At 46.8% G+C, this 17,810-nt stretch overlaps 1 protein-coding gene across 1 annotated transcript in view; it reads left to right on the top strand.

Annotated features, from left to right (window-relative positions):
* LOC115478994 overlaps nt 1-17,810 on the top strand; it is a 91,935-nt gene that overhangs the window by 56,421 nt on the left and 17,704 nt on the right. The window contains exon 2 of the mRNA XM_030216697.1: nt 16,418-16,612. Coding sequence (XP_030072557.1) covers nt 16,418-16,612 — 195 coding nt within the window. The remainder of the gene's footprint in view (nt 1-16,417; nt 16,613-17,810) is intronic.

Consider the following 17,810-nt stretch of genomic DNA (forward strand, 5'->3'; position numbering starts at 1 on the left):
AGGTTTACATCCTCTTGCAGTTGCGTGTGATCGAATCCGTGTGCACATTTTACAGAATACCGACTAATGGCAGTTACACGTGTAACTGCTAATTTTTTTTTACTTTATATTTATTGCATTTTTATACAAAACAAGCAACACAATTACATCTTGAAATGAAATCTCCCAATTAGAAGAATTACACACAGTAATGAACAATAGAGAGAATCTTTCTCTCATATACAAACAAAAAAAATGTCAAGGGAATCTTAGACCACAAATTTGGGAGAGACCCGAGACTAGAAAAACCTCAGAGAATGGTTTACTTTACAAAGAAGAAACAAACCCAAGAAAAATACTGCCATCCCTGTCTTAACAAATCAAATAATCTTCCCATTTGTAAAGATGTTCTATCCAGAAACTGTGCCGATGTACGACTTTGTATGAAAGATTTCAACTGCACTGGGTCAAAATAAAATCAAAAGAAATATCTCTCAGCTGAATCACACATTTGCAAGGAAATCATAGGAACAATTTTGCACCCAGGGCTAGGGTTTTTTTGCACACATCAAAAAAAATATGAACTTTAGAACCAAGAAATTCCTCATTTTGATAACGAAATTGCAAATGCATGACTGAATCTTTATCCTGCATGAAGACAACAGAAACAAGTAAAGTGGATCTTTTAACCACAATGTCCCCGTAAGTTTCTAATAGTCCAGTTATATCCAGAACGGAAGCATCACCACTTTCTAATCTATTACGTTTGGCCATAGGGAGACAGTAAATTTTATTCAAAGGGGGTAAAAAAACCATCTGGCGACTTTGGCATCTCTTTTAAACATCTGCAAAATAAGTCCTTAGATGAAACAGAATAGACTTGTGGAAAATTTGAAATCCTGATGTTAAAATGTGTTGCCATATATTCCATGTTCTCTGATTTTCGATGAATTACAGTTCTGTCTCACACCAAAGCTGACGGAGTATCCTGGACTTTCCTTTAAGTCTTGCCCCAAAGCACCTACTTTCTTAGCCAGCGTGGAGGAATTAGATTCTGCAGCTTGAGATTTCAAAAGTGACTGAGAGGTAAACTTAGCAAACCCAACACACCAGTGGCGTAGCCACAGGTGGGCCTGGGTGGGCCGGGGCTCACCCACTTTGGACTCAGGCCCACCCAAAATTGTGGCACACTTGTTGTGGCTGGTGGGGATCCCCAAACCTTGCCAGCTGAAGATTTTCTCTCCATGGCCAGCCAGCAGCATTTGCCTTGAGCCTTGAGCTGATGCTGAGACCGGCCCTTCTGCACATGCTCAGTTTTTGCACATGCAAAAGCACTGAGCATGCACAGCCTACCCGCAGCACCATCAGTTTAAGGTAAGTGTTGCCGGCTGCCATTTGGAAGAGTGCTGGCTGCTCAAGGAGGAGGAGGAAGTCTTCAGTTGGTAGGGTTTGGGGATCTCCGCCAGCTCAAGTATTTCATATTTGGTGTTTCTGGGCAGGGAGGGGTGAAAAGAGGAGCAAACTGGAGGGGGACCGGGGGGAGGCGAATTCCATGCCCACCCCCCTTGGTCTCAGGCCCACCGAATATTGGCCATCTGGCTACGCCCCTGCAACACACAGTGTATGCATTGAAGCCAGTGCAGTCCAGATATCGTCAAGGGGTCCTTTTTCTAAGCCGCGATAAAAAGTGGCCAGTGGTAGTGCGAGCTCATCTTTTGGGCACACGCTGGGCCATTTTTTTACTGCGCCTAGGAAAAAGGGCCTTTTTTTTAAGGGGCCGGAAAATTGATGTGCGCTAAAATTGAAACCAGCACGCATCCATTTTCAGCCTGAGACCTTACTGCCACCCGTTGACCTAGCGGTAAGGTCTCACACGCTACTTGTGCGATAAGCATGCAGCATGCGCCAACTGCTGTTTACCACCGGGTAAGGAGCTCACGGTAGAAAATAAAAAATTATTTTCTACCGCAGGATTCGGCATGCATCAAATTCAGAATTACCGCCTGGCTCACGCGCTAGCCGGGCAGTAGTGCCGATTTGGCACCTGCTGTACGCATGTAGCCCCCCCCTGCACCTTTTCTAAAGGGCCCCCTAATGTTATCTCAGATGGTCTTACCAGAGGTGGTAAAGTTAAGTAGCTCAGATGTCCTGCAGGCTCCTCAACGTTGCTTGACAACTCTGCTGACCCTCTGTACCAGGGGCGTAGCCACGTGGGGCCACGGGGGCATGGACCCCCACAGATTACGCCCTGGCCCCCTCTACATTTGACCCCCTGCCGCCCGCCCCCCCACCGCCTCATCAGGTACCTTGTTTGCTGGCCAGCCGAAGAGTCTTCAGCACTGGTCGACTCTGGCGCCTTCGTGGTGTGATCATCTGTTTCTGATGCCTTATGTCCTGCACGGGGCTACATACACGGTGCAGGACGTAAGGCGTCAGAAGAAACAGATGATCACACCACCAAGGCGCCGGAGTCAACCGGCGCTGAAGAAGACTCTTCGGCTGGCAAGGATTGGGGACCCCCGCCATCAAACAAGGTACCTGATGCGCCGCTGGGCAGGGGGTGGGCGGGCGGCGGTTGCGGCGGCAGGGGGGGTCCAAAGTGGTAGGGGGGGTCGGCGGCAGGGGGAGGCAGCTAAACAGTGTCCCCCCACCTCGGGCTCTGTCCCCCCCTCCTGCCGAGGTCTGGCTACGCCCCTGCTCTGTACACACCAGCATCTGAATCGTAGTCTCAGATAGGGTTGCCGCCTTAAGCATAGTTAGGTGAGGTGCAAAGGGAGCAGCCATTCCCCAGATTTTCAACAAAATGGCGCCTAGGCGGCTCAGCCCTTCAGCCTCGCACCGGCACCTATTTTACAAACGATCTGCTCCCCCATCATCAAAACCTACTACTACTACTATTAAACATTTCTATAGCGCTACTAGACTTACGCAGCGCTGTACAAATTAACATGAAAAGACAGTCCCTGCTCAACAGAGCTTACAATCTAAATTGGACAGACGAACAGACAGCTAGGGGTGGGGAAATTGCAGTGGTAGGGGTGATAAGTGAGGGTGTTGAGTAAGAGAGTCATGGTTAGGAGTCGAAAGCAGTAGCAAAGAGGTGGGCTTTAAGCCTAGACTTGAAGACAGCCAGAGACTGAGCCTGACGTACTGGCTCAGGGAGTCTATTCCAGGCATAGGGAGCAGCGAGATAGAAGGAACGGAGCCGGGAGTTAGCAGTGGGGGAGAACCTAGCTGTGCTTCAGGTTGTCGCCCCATCTGGGGTTATTCCTCAGTTGAGCTCACCCAAACTCTGGTCTGGTTCCTGCTGCTGAGCTTCCATCTTGCTGTGAAGTGCTGGCAGCGGATTGGGATCTGCAGGGCTCAGCACAGCATCGCTGCCCTGCAGAGAGGTGCTCTCTGATCTGCTCTCTGCAGCGGGAATGCCTGGTGAAGAATGGGGCTTACATATAACCGCTAACGGCGTTAGCCGATTACGGTCTGAACAAATACATGGTATGAATGAATACAAAGTGATATTGTGGTAGAATGAGGTACATGTATGGTAGGTACAATTGGGGGGAACTTAGGGAGTTTATTATACTACTACTAACAAACATTTCTAAAGCGCTACTAGGGTTACGCAGCGCTGTACAATTTAAACATAGAAGGACAGTCCCTGCTCAAAGATGTATAATAATTTATAATATATATTTATATAATAACAATAAAGTCTATAATCTGCACACTGTGTCAAGTAGAGTGTTCACGTTTATAGAATGAGGGGTTAATGCCTCTGAAAATTCTTACAGACAAATTAGACCACTCAGCTCTACAAACAGAGGCTGAATATAGCCCATTATCCACATAGGGTCAAATTCTATAAATGGCGCCTTAAAAATCAGCGCCAAAAAACCACGCGCTTAGCACGATGCTATAAATTATGCCTAAGTTAGGTGTAGTTTATAGACTACACTCGCGCGCCGATTTTACGACTAAAATTTAAGCACATCCATTTAGGCCCTCTAAAACCAGGCCTAATTACCTGCACCTAACTTAAGCGCAGATCGGTTGGATTCCAAATCAAACGTAGAGTTTTAAATTTAGACCTGTAAGATACTGGTAGCCAGTGTAGTTTTTACAGGAAGGGTGTGATGTGGTCACGTCAGGCTGCAGCAGTCTGAATTAGTTGGAGCTGGTGCAAACTCTTTTTGGCTTGACCAGTGTACAGGGCATTACAGTAGTCTAGTTGTGATGTCTTTTCCATATACGGAGAGCTATTTCGTAGTTGCTGCAGGTGAGAGACAATTTTTAAAAGGTTGCTTGAATTTGAGGGAATTTGTTTATTCACTTTTAATATACCAGTTAGCCGGAGCATCAAAATGGTTTACAAATCAAATCAAATCAAATCAAGAAAGGAACACCATTAAAACAATAGAACAGAGGAACAGATAATTATCCAAAAGAGGCTAATGAATCAATAGACCAAGCAGAGTCTCCTGCAGAGTCACGAGCCCAGGAAGGCCAAGAGAAATAATCTATAGGGCACACATGGAAATATGATCCCCACCCATGCTTTGCTCAGACCCTGCCAAATACACACTATGCAAGACACATGCATATTTACAGAATAGCAGTCTTCTCCCAAGCCTTTAATGCACACGGTGACTGACTATCCCTCATTCCCAGAGAGGCTACATTTAATTCAACATTCCTGAATGTGGAGTCCTTCAGGATAACCCAACCAATCGCATCAGAAATTCACTTCCGGCAGCATGCGTGCTTGCGTACGTCCCAGGACTGTGTGCAACTAAGAGACTGAATGCCGAAACACGGATCTGTGTCAGGTTCCTCGGTTGAACCATGTTATTGTCTGATGGAAAATACAACATTGCTGCGATTTTGGATATTGTATTTTGACTTTGTGTTTATTACACTTCATTAAAGAATTTTATTTTGCCGCACCTCGAGTTCCTCGCTTTTTTGTGGCAACTCTTTTGGTCCATCCCTACTCTGAAGAATTTTTGTTGGCTCTCCAGTGCAGGGGGCCCTTTCATGAAGTGGCGGTAAGCCCAACACGGGCTTACTGCTCACTAAAAGGGAAGTTTCCTCCCTCAGGGCACGCCATTTCCGATGCTGCAAAAATATTTAAATTTTTGTAGCGCCGGTGAGTACCCGGCAGTAATCAGTCAGTGCCGCGAGCTGCCTGGTTACCGCCGGGTTAGTACAGGAGCCCTTATCGCCTCCTAAATGGTGCATTACTTTATCCAGCTGCAAACTGTTATAGAAAACGGAGCCCTTTATTTTTAGAATTTCTCTTGCAGTTCATATGGAACCCTGATGGCAGCCATTGATGGAGTTGGGTTGTCTATTTCATCATGTGGAAAGAGATCTAACTGGTGTGTGAGATCCTTTGTGACATCATAGTCACGCCGAACCAATCAAATGCAGCGAATGTGACTTTTGTGCCAGCATAGTTGCTCCTAGGGAATTGTGGGAGATGGTTAAAGAATCTCAATGTGGCAATTTACCAGTAATATTCTTAATCGGTACTGAGTGAATATTTACTGCTCCCAATGTGCATTTTTTAAGTATTTCACAGTACACACATTAGTACTGCTGTCATTAACAAGAAAGTGATAACTAATAATAGATTTTTTTGTTAGATGTTTGTCATCTGATAAGCCATTAGTGAAATCAGTTTACCAGTTCGTGGTAAGACTGTGGTTAACTCTTTCAAGCCTCTTGTCTGGAAGCCACAAAGTGCTGCTAGACCATCAGATATAATCCATGCAAGCAAGGCAGGTCTTGAAGATGTGAAGATGTATTTCTTTCAGCTCTTCCTCTCCTTGTTTCCTTCTACTCATGATTGGTCTGTGAAGAGCTCGAAAGACACATCAAATTGCAAACGCTCAACCGCACTCTATTGTCAGGTGCAGTGGAAGCACCTCACTTTCCACAACAGCTGTGGGACAGAGCCTGGATGCAGTGTCTGGAGTTCTGCAGCCAACGTTGTAAATATCTGTTGTAATCCGCAGTCCAAAGTGTTAATAACGCTACTGTTTAAACAGTGAGAAATCATTACTCATGCAGTGGCTTAACTAGTTTTATGTGGTGACGCCAAACTTCTCAGAATCTTCTTTAAATGTGACACAATCCAAGAAAAGGTATCAAGACTTCATAGCTTCATGGAGAGGCCCCGTCATATATGTCAGACCTAGTAGATCTACCAGCAAGAAATACAAAAAGTTCATCACGTACTTTCTTGAACCTCCACTATCCCAACTGTAGAGGACTTAAATATAAAGCAATCCATGCATCTAGTTTCTCCTACATCGGCACGCAAATATGGAACGCATTACCGAATGCTATAAAAACAACGCATGATCTGACAACCTTCCGGAGGCTACTGAAAACTAATCTGTTTAAAGAGACTTATGAAATGAATCCTTCATAAATGACTTAACTTCAAAAGTACACCAGAACAAACCAATTATCAGGTTACTTTAATCACATTATTATTACTGTATGTTATACCTTGTCCTTGATATCATAGACCTGATATGAATTATTTATTCATTTACTCCCAATTTATCTGATATTTTTTATGTACCTTAATTGTATAAATAATCTGAACTTTTCATTCCGTTAATGGCGATCGCCATTGCGGCATAATGTAAGCCACATTGAGCCTGCAAATAGGTGGGAAAATGCGGGATACAAATGCAGCAAATAAATAAATAAATAAATAGCTGCTTCATTTAGAAACGAGCTCTAAAACTGATTGGGGGCCATTTTGACCTAATTTTATTTTAAACATCACAAATGAGAAACCGTTATGAAAATATGTCACAAAATTTTTCTGATTTTTAATATGCTGTGTCAGTGAATTGACAAATAAAAAAATTATATATATATATATATATATATACCAGCCGTTCAGTCCGTAAAAACGGGCTAGTATAGGAGGGGGGGTTGAAAGGCCCCCCACCCCGCCGCCGAGTTCGCCGCTGCTGCTCCCCCTCCGAGTTCATCCCCCCCCCCAGATCCGTCGCCACCCACCTTCCACCCGGTCGGGCCCTCGCTCCGCTATTGAAACAGTGAGGGCACGCAGCACATAGCTCTACTGCTGAGCTGCCATGGCCTTGCTTCTTCTCTGCCTGTGTCCCGCCCTCGTGTGACGTAACGTCGTCAAGGGCGGGACACAGGCAGAGAAGAACAAGGAAGGCCGACGGCAGCTCAGCAGAGCTGTGTGCTGCGTGCCCTCGCTGTTTCAATAGCGGAGCGAGGGCCCAACCGGGTGGAAGGTGGGTGGTGGCGGTGGCGACTCCGGGTGGGGGGAGCGTTAGCGACAGCGGTGTCCCTCGCAAATGCGCAGTAGAGACCCTCTCTGTTCCGCCCTCGTCATCACGTATTGACGCGGGGGCGGGGCAGAGAGGGTCTCTACTGCGCATTTGCGAGTGAGTACGACACTCGCCATTTATATATATATTGATATATGATATATATATTGACTGATAAGTGCTGAGTAAAATGCCACTTGCTCAGGCTGGTCTACAGAGTTACAACAGGCAGAACCCAACATCATCGCACTCAGCCCTACCTACCATCCCTACATCTTGCTCAATAGTACACATCTCATAACATAGAGACGAAAATAGAAAATATATGCCAGATGGTACTTAGCTTAGGGCTGGATTCACTACCGTGTCAAACTGCTGTCGGGTGCCGTGCTGTGGACCAGCTGAGCCCAGTTGAAAGGTGCATGTGCTCGTGATAAAAATGAAATGCAAAATCTTCTTGACACTTCTTAATAGCTCATTAATGCATATCACACTCAATCGTACTCAGGTCCACTCCGGTACTCTCTCTCGTTCTCAACACCACGTGTGTTTCGCTATTCTTAGCATCTTCAGGAGAACTTAGATATACCAGAGCAAGGCTCCCGCTGGACAAAGTGGCTCTGTAATATACAATTATTGTGTTATCATGTTTCTTCAATCCATCCATACTGACTTCTTAAAAATGTGTATAATATATCTCACTATTAGATCAAATAATATCACAGTAGGCTCTCTGGTGTATGGTATGATAGAAAAGATGTGGTTTGCTGCATATGAATCTTCGTGAACTGGACTTTTTGGTAGACAGTTTAACTCAATTTCTAGGATTTACATAGTAACATAGTAAATGTCAGATGATAAAAACCCACATGGATAAAATATTTCTTCACTCAACGTGTAATTAAACTCTGGAATTCGTTGCAAGAGAATGTGGTAAAAAGCAGTTAGCTTAGGGGGGTTTAAAAAAAGGTTTGGATAACTTCCTAAAAGAAACGTCCATAAGCCATTATTAAGATGGACTTGGGGAAAATCCACTTCTTATTTCTAGGATAAGCAGCGTAAAATGTATTGTAGTGTTTTGGGATCTTGCCAGGTACTTGTGACCTGGATTGGCCACTGTTGGAAACAGGATGCTGGGCTTGATGGACCTTCGGTCTGTCCCAGTAAGGCAACACTTATGTTTAAAAAGATGCATGTGTAAATTTCAATTATTGCCAATTAGTGCTGATAATTGGTTGTTGGTCAATTATCATCACTGATTGGCTCATTACTCAAGGTGTGTACAGAAACTGGGGGCACACCCAATTTAATAGGTGCAACTCACCACGCCTTATATAGAATCTGGAGGCAAGTGTGAGTTCTGCCTAGGCTCCGCCCATGTATACGCCCTCCTTGCAAACATGGTGGCCAGAGTTGAATTCGGCACTCTGCACAGATTCTGCTTCTTCCTGATTAAAAGCAGGCTTACTTAATTCTCCATCTCTCCCTGCCAATTTTGGGGCACAGACCATAGAAGTCTGCCTGGCCATCAGTCCTACTTGCCAACTACTGGAGTTGCCATCCAAGCCCACTCCAGCCTTGATCCTGATCTGTTTTTGCCATGTACGGGACCCAAGCATTGGTCTTACTTCCTAACCTCTGAAGCTACCATCAAAGCTCGCTCCAGTTATGAGATCATTCAAGTTTTGCTTCAATTGGATTCCATCCTTTTTTTTATATAGGGATCCTTGGTGTTTATTCCGTGCATTCTTGAATTCCGTCAACCTCCCCTAGGAGGGCATTCGAGATATCCACCACTCTTTCTGTGAAACAGTATTTCTTGACGCTGCTCCTAAGTCTCCCACCTTGCAACCTCAACTCATGACCTCTAGTTCTACCACTTCCCCATCTCTGAAAAAGATTAGTTTGCATATTAAAACCTTTTAAGTATTTAAACTTCTGTATCATATATTCCCCATCCCTCTTTCCTCTAGGCTATACATAGTGAGGTCTTCAAGTCTCTTCTCATATGTTATTTGGCACAAGCCTCATATAACATAGTAACATAGTAGATGACGGCAGAAAAAGACCTGCACGGTCCACCCAGTCTGCCCAACAAGATAAACTTGTACCTGTCTTTTTCAGGGCACAGACCGTATAAGTCTGCCCAGCACTATCCCTGCCTCCCAACCACCAGCCCCGCCTCCCACCACCGGCTCTGGCACAGACCGTATAAGTCTGCCCAGCACTATTCCTGCCTCCCAACTACCCGCCCCGCCACCCACCACCGGCTCTGGCACAGACCGTATAAGTCTGCCCAGCACTATCCCCACCTCCCAACCACCCGCCCCGGCAGAAAAGGACCTGCACGGTCCATCCAGTCTGCCCAACAAGATAAACTCATTTGTGCTACTTTTTGTGTATGCCCTACCTTGATTTGTACCTGTCCTCTTCAGGGCACAGACCGTATAAGTCTGCTCAGCACTATCCCCGCCTCCCAACCACCAGCTCTGGCACAGACCTTATAAGTCTGCCCAGCACTATCCCCGCCTCCCAACCACCAGTCCCGCCTCCCACCACCAGCTCTAGCACAGACTGTATAAGTCTGCCCAACACTATCCCCGCCTCCAAACCACCAGTCCCGCCTCCCACCACCAGCTCTAGCACAGACTGTATAAGTCTGCCCAGCACTATCCCCGCCTCCCAACCACCCGCCCCGGCAGAAAAGGACCTGCACGGTCCATCCAGTCTGCCCAACAAGATAAACTCATATGTGCTACTTTTTGTGTATGCCCTACCTTGATTTGTACCTGTCCTCTTCAGGGCACAGACCGTATAAGTCTGCTCAGCACTATCCCCGCCTCCCAACCACCAGCCCCACCTCCCACCACTGGCTCTGGCACAGACCGTATAAGTCTGCCCAGCACTATCCCCGCCTCCCAACCACCAGCCCCGCCTCCCACCGCCGGCTAAGCTTCTGGTGATCCCTTCCTTCTGAGGAGGATTCCTTTATGTTTATCCCATGCATATCATTTTTGTCACCTTCTTCTGAACCACCTCAAGTCTTTTGATGTCCTTGGTACTTTTTCTTGGATTGTGGCACAAATATTTTCCTAAAATGGGGGGGGGGGGAGGGGAGGAGGTGAAGGAAAAAGTCTTATGATATTATGTGCAAAACAGTTGGCTCTTTTGATCTGTCCATACTTCATTAATGTTAACTCTTAAAACGCTGTGCAAATATTAACCAATAGTTCGTGTTTAGCTCCATCGTGTGTGTATCTACTATTTTGGGGGTAGAGGGCAGCAAAAGAGATGGCGATGATAGAGAAAAGATAGGGCTGATGAGATACGGGAGGAGATGACTTGGGGAAAGGGGGAGAGACTGTGAAAAGAGCAGAGGCTGATGAGAGGAGAAGATAAAAATGAAACCAAAAAGCAGAGAATGAGAGTGGTGACCAAAAGGGAGAGTTTTAACAAAATGATAGAGATCAGGAGAATGATAAAACCATAAAGGAGCAAAGCAGCAATAAAAGGAGTAATCCAAGGATATGAGAAACCAAGTTCTGGGCGAAGCATGAAGCGGCAAGCCACTGTGTCACAAACTAGAAGGTTTAGGGGGGTCTTTATCTAAAGGTTAGCTCAAGTTATCTGCAGCAGGGCCAATTTTATTGCTGTAGTCTCTGCTGCAAATAACTCGAGCTAATCTTTAGTAAAAAAAAAAAAAAAAAAAACAACCCAAAAAACCTTAGATATTTATCTTTTAGTGATAATATGCTTCTCTTTCACTTAAAAAGGAAGTAAGACTTCAGAAGTAAGTTTAACTAACTAACATTTCTAAAGCGCTACTAGGGTTACGCAGTGCTGTACAATTTAAACATAGAAGGACAGTCCCTGCTCAAAGAGCTTACAATCTAAAAGACAAGAGAACAATCTAAAGACAAGTGTACAATCTAGAGGACGAGTGAACAGTTAATCTGATAGGGTGGATAGATTGGGCCATTTCATATTTCTCAAGCGGTTAGGTGCCGAAGGCAGCATTGAAGAGGAGTTTTAAGCAGAGATTTGAAGATGGGTAGGGAGGGGGCATGGCGTATGGGTAAAGGAAGATTGTTCCAGGCATAGGGTGAGGCAAGGCAGAATGAGCGGAGCCTGGAGTTGGCAGTGGTGGAGAAGGGTACTGAGAGAAGGGCTTTGTCCTGTGAGCGGAGGTTGCGGGCGGGAACATAGGGGGAGATGAGGGTAGAGAGGTAGTGAATAGCCGCAGACTGAGTGCATTTGTAGGTAAGGAGGAGGAGCATGAATTGTATGCGATATCTGATCGGAAGCCAATGAAGTGATTTGAGGAGAGGGGTGATATGAGTATATCGGTTTTGGCGGAATATAAGACGTGCAGCAGTGTTCTGAACGGATTGAAGGGGGGATAGATGGCCGAGTGGGAGGCCGGTGAGGAGTAAGTTGCAGTAATCAAGGCAAGAGGTAATGAGAGCGTGGACGAGAGTTCTGGTGGTGTGCTCAGAGAGGAAAGGGCGAATTTTGCTGATGTTGAAGAGGAAGAAGCGACAGGTCTTGGCAGTCTGTTGGATATGCGCAGAGAAGGAGAGGGAGGAGTCGAAGATGACTCCGAGGTTGCGAGCAGATGGGACGGGGAGCATGAGGGTGTTATCAACAGAGATAGAGAGTGGAGGAAGAGGAGATGTGGGTTTAGGAGGAAAGACGAGGAGCTCGGTCTTGGACATATTCACCTTCAGGTGGCGGTTGGACATCCATGCCGCAATGTCGGATAAACAGGCCGATATCTTTAACACTACAACATTTTAATTCACAAAGTTTTATGACATATTTGGAAGTCTTCACTGACGTGGTTTTTATACTGTGATTTTCTTTTGGAATTGGTAAATTTCCTTCTCCTCTCTCTGGTTTTTCCCCATCTTTCCATTCTTCCCTTTTGACGCCTGGTAATCCTTCATCCAGGATCTGTTTTTTTTTCTCTCTCAATCTCTCCATTTATGGTCCGATTTCTATTGCTTTGCTGCCTCTATATTTTTCTAGTACCTTCGTGTCTCTACCATAAAAAAAAACAGAAAGTCAGTCTCTGACCACAGTGCTCACAGGTAAGGAAACACAGCCAAAAGATCTGTTTGAAGCAAAATCTGATTCTTATCTTCAGCATGTGATATCCTCCCAATCAGGGGTAGGGGTAGGGTGTAAGACTTCAGGCCCAGATGTTATAGATCAAAGACCTTTATTCTGAAAAGTTATACCCTCCTTGAACATTCGCACTTAATGAAATGCCTGCATATGTTATAGAATCGTGGCTAGCAGATACGAGGATATTTGCCATTTAGTGTCACCTTTTACCCATGCATGTTCTAGTGTTCTGTAACACAATCTCAATATTAATTATCTTCTGATATAATAATTCGCACCTCCAACGCTGTGAAGCTGACTCCGTGGCAGTGTGGCAGTGAAGCCGTGTAGTGTTCGTAGGGTTCGTAATCGCCCCGCCCTCGAGGGAACTCTGTATAGTTGCCAGGGAAAGAAATGCAACGTCAGAAGGAGAAGGGACCAACCACAGGCCTCGCACTCGCTCTCAGTGCCCCACCCTCAGAGGGAAGGGAAGGCTGCATATAATATTCACCCACCGGAAGTTCGTTCGCTCCCTCCGAGTTCCAGGGTCGTCGTCTGTCCCCCCTTCCTCCATCCCAATTCCAGGGTCCCCCCTCCCTCCCTCCCTCTCTCCCTCCCTCCCTTCCAGTTCCAGGCCCCCTCCCTCTGAATTTTAAAAGTCATCCTGACTTACCTCACGCGGTAAAAAGCATGCAGGCTCGGCACTTACTTCAGTTTTCCCTTCTCTGTCTCTCAGCTCTGGTCCCGCCCTTGCGGAAACAGGAAATGAGGGCGGGACCAGAGCTGAGAGACAGAGAAGGGAAAACTGAAGTGCCGAGCCTGCACGCTTTTTACCGCTGCTGCCGGCCGCCGTAGCCCCGACGAGGTAAGTCAGGATGACTTTTAAAATTCGGAGGGAAGGGGCCTGGAACTGGAAGGGAGGGAGGGAGGGACGATGATCCTGGAACTCGGAGGGAGGGACAACGACCCTGGAACTGGGAAGAAGGGAGGGGGGACCCTGGAACTGGGAAGAAGGAAGGGGGGACCCTGGAACTGGGAGGGAGGGCCCTGGAACTGGGAGGGAGGGAGAGAGGGGGGGACCCTGGAATTGGGAGGGAGAGAGGGGGGAACGCTGGAACTTCCCTTAAAAACATTAATGGCAGAAGGTGATTACCTTGCTAGCGCCCGTTTCAGTTCAATGAGAAACGGGCTTTTTTTTTACTAGTCTGTAATAATATTCATTTTGTTCAAATTTCTGGTCTATTATCATTTTCAAAATCTTAACCGTTTCCTACTCCTGTAGAACTTCATTTGCTGTATCAATTTTTCTTTCTCAAAGGGTTCGATTAGGTTATCCATGTAACTCACTAAGCCAACAAGGTATTTAAATTGCAGCAGCGATCTGGGGGGGGGGGGGGGAAGGCACTGGCGGCGATCCTGGAGGGGGGCGGCCTTGCTCCGGGTCCAGCGGCGGTAGCAGCCCTGCCCAGGGCCCAGTTCAGTCTCTCGGCAGCCCTGAACATATGCATATATCTGGCTGATCTGGGAATCAGACTCAGCACTACACTGCTATGCAGAAGACCTATCAACAAACCACTGGGTTGGTCTGTTTTGGAACCTTTGCTCAGCAGAAGTAGTTGAGGCTAAAACACAAAAAAGGCAGTTATATAAATAAGCCCCTACGGTTAGGTGCCAAATACATGCATATGTTACAGAATGCTGGCACGTATATGGTAAAAGGTGACACTAATGGGTAACGGCGGTTAGCGTATCTGGGTTTAAAAAAGGTTTGGACAAGTTCCTGGAGGAAAAGTCTATAGTGTGTTATTGAGATGGACATGGGGACAGCCACTGCTTGCCCCGGGAATGGTGCTACTAATTGGGTTTCTGCCAGGTACTTGTGATCTGGATTGGCCACTGTTGGAAGCAGGATACTGGGCTAGATTTGTAGCATAGAATGTTGTTACTCTTTGAGATTCCACATGGAATCTTGATACTCTTTAGGATTCCAGAATCTTGTTATTGTTTGGGGTTCTTCATGGAATGTTGCTACTAATTGGGTTTCTGTCAGGTACTTGTGACCTGGATTGGCCACTGCTGGAAGCAGGATACTAGGCTAGATTTGTAGCATAGAATGTTGTTACTCTTTGAGATTCCACATGGAATCTTGATACTCTTTAGGATTCCAGAATCTTGTTATTCTTTGGGGTTCTTCATGGAATGTTGCTACTAATTGGATTTCTGCCAGGTACTTGTGACCTGGATTGGCCACTGCTGGAAACAGGATACTGGGCTAGGTGGATCATTGTCTGACCCAGTATGGTTGTTCTTATGTAGTTACCCGTAGATCTGCTAATCGCAATCATATAATGTATACGGGCATTTCATTAAGTGTGAATGTTCAAGGGGAACTGTGAGGGAGTGAGTGGTATAGAGGCACGTGTCCCTAAACACTCCCTCACTGAGGTTGCAGTTTAGCCTCCTTACAGCAGGTGGCACTAACCTGTCATGTCAAAAACGGAGTCAGAGGGGTGGGGCTCAGGCCAGGAGGTGGTTAAATGCCCTGGAGTAGAATGGATCAGAGAAGCCCCGAGGCAAGAGCTGTCCAGGAGAGAGATGTGGCATAAATCCCGGTGCGTAGATTTAGGTGCAGAGAGCCATATTCTATAACTACACACGTAAATTTCAGAAAGCCCACAAAATGCCCATTTCCTTGCCCTTAACCACGCCCTTTTTTTGCATGCACGCGTAAGAAGTTAGGCTCACTGTTTTACAGAATACGTTTAGCGAATTGTGCATGTAAATTCTAATTATTGCCAATTAGTGCTAATTTTGACAACTGCTGTTATCAATGCTAATTAGCTTGTTAAGCCAATTAAGTTACACATGTTGTTATAGAATACGCCTGGATTTCAGCACATATCTCTAAGCGCGCTATACAGAATCCGGGGGAATATGTGCAAATAATACGTACTCTTAACGACATTCATATCAAACTGAAAAAGAAATAAAGAAAACGAAAACATATTTTCTGGGTGCCCATAACCTACTAACCACTAGGCCACGCCCTCTCCCTATCTACTATAATAATTTGCACCTCCAACGTTCTGAAGCTGACTCCGTGGCACACTGAAGTGAAGGGTTCGTAAGGTTTGTCAGTCTGTCACCATCTCTCTCTGTCCCGCCCTCACGTCAAAACGTGATGACGTCGACGGCGGAACAGTGAGAGGGAAAGCGTCTCGAAGGAGCGGCGATGTTGGGCCTGCGGGGTCGGCGACAGACATTGGAGCCGTGTGCAGGCAGCAGGGCGCTTCCACTGGGGCGACGGTGACCCGTTTATTTTTGGGAAAGGGGCAGCGTCGGGGTGTTGGAAGCCGGCAATCCTGTTGGGGCCGGGCCTGCAGGCATCGGCGTGGGTCAGCTGTTTGTCTGGCAGGGCGGAGCCATGGCAAGAGGGGAAGCCCGAAAGCTTGGGGAGTGTTCTGGGGCTCTGATTGGGGGGGAGGGTGGGAGGGTGGGAGGTATCTCTCTCACACACACTCTCTCTCTCACACACACACACACTCTCTCTCTCACAGTCAGTGTCTTTCTCTCTCTCACTCTCACACACTGTCTCTCACACACTCTATCTCTCACACTGTATCATATTCACTCTCTATGTGTCACACAGTCACTCTCACACTGTCTTGGTCTCACAGACAGTCTGTGTATCGCACACATACTCTCTCACACTCTCTCTCTCTCTCTCTCACACACACTGTATCTGTGTTAAACACACTCTCTTTCACACTCACTGTGTCTCACATACGCACTTCGCACTCGCACACACTCTCATTCTCACACACACACACACACTCACACACACTCTCTCAAACATACACACTCCGAGGAAAACCTTGCTAGCGCCCGTTTCATTTGTGTCAGAAACGGGCCTTTTTTTACTAGTTGTTAATATTCCCGGATTCTGTCCATCTCCAAGAAGCCTCTTGCACTAAAAGCTGCTGACATTCATCTCCTGTTTTTCTTTTTAGCAGAAATCTGCACCCCTGAAAGTATTGTCAAATTTGCCGAAATCACCATAGAAAAATTTATTTTGGACAGCATAATAAAGGTTGACTGTCTTCCTGGTTACAAGAGATCGGCCGGGTCAACAGGATACTTTCAGTGCAAAAACAGTTCAGGGAAGATGCAGTGGATCAATAACGCTAAAGCTCTTAAATGCATAGGTAAGTTGATTTGACTCCTGGAACTCTGGATTGATTCATTTTGTACGGCAGAATACTAATTGTTTTTGCTACAGATTCAGATACATTTGATGGCATCTCCAGCATCGAGTAGAATGCAAACGGTAAAGCAGATGAGAGAGATTCCACGTTTCTCTGGGAATTCATGGACAACAAACACTGAGGGAGCACTTTTACTAAGGCGCGCCGAAAAATAGCCTGCGCTGCTGTAGTCGCGTGTATTGGACGCGCGCAGGTCCATTTTTTTCAGCCTGCCTGCAAAAAAAAAGGCCTTTTTTTGTGGCCGAAAAAGGACGTGCGGCAAAATTAAAACCAGCGTGCGTCCATTTTGGGCCTGAGAACTTACCGCCACCCTTTGGCTTAGCGGTAAGGTCTCGCGCGTTAACTTGCTGGTAATTCTCAGTGCGCGTACGCTGCAGATTACCACCCGGTTAGCGCCACGCGGTAGAAAATATAAAATATTTTCTGCCACATGTTTGCTACGCGCGTCAAAAATAGAATTACTGCCTGAAACACGTGGTGGCCGGGTGGTAGTTCTAATTTGACGCGCGTTAGATGCATGTAGGCAGCTACACTCCTTAGTAAAAAGGCCCCAGAGTAATACAGTGTCCTAGCAGCACTTACAACCATCGCAGAGCAGCAGGGCCACCGAGAGATTAGGCTGGGCCCGGGGCAAGGCCGCCCCACCTCTGCCCCCCCACCGCTGCAGTCCGCGGTCTCACTTGCCTGCCTCCATGGCTCCGGGCCCCCCTGCATTCAAGGCAGCAGTCGCAGATCGCCTCTCTTCTGGCCTTCCCTCCCTGTGTCCCGCCCTCATCTGATGGAACTTCCGGTTTCCATGAGGGCGGGACACAGGGAGGGAAGGCCCGAAGGGGGGGCAATCTGTGACTGCCGCTTCGAATGCAGGGGGCCCGGAGCCGAGGAGGCAGGTAGGTGAGACAGGGAACTGCAGCGCCGGCGGCTTGACCCCGGCGCCGGGCCCCCCTTGGAGGCCCGGGGAATTTTGTTCCCCCTGCCCCCCCCCTCAGCGGCCCTGCAGAGCAGGATACACTTTGCTGTAGCTAGAAGATCTGATCGCTCGTCACCTAATCATCAGCAGCAGTTCATGATGGAAGGACACAGCATGATTTCTTTTGGAACCTGCTGTATAAGAGTCTGATGTGGAGGAGTCAGTGGCATA

This window comes from Microcaecilia unicolor, chromosome 10 (genome assembly GCF_901765095.1).
Source record: "Microcaecilia unicolor chromosome 10, aMicUni1.1, whole genome shotgun sequence".
Lineage (NCBI taxonomy): Eukaryota > Metazoa > Chordata > Amphibia > Gymnophiona > Siphonopidae > Microcaecilia > Microcaecilia unicolor.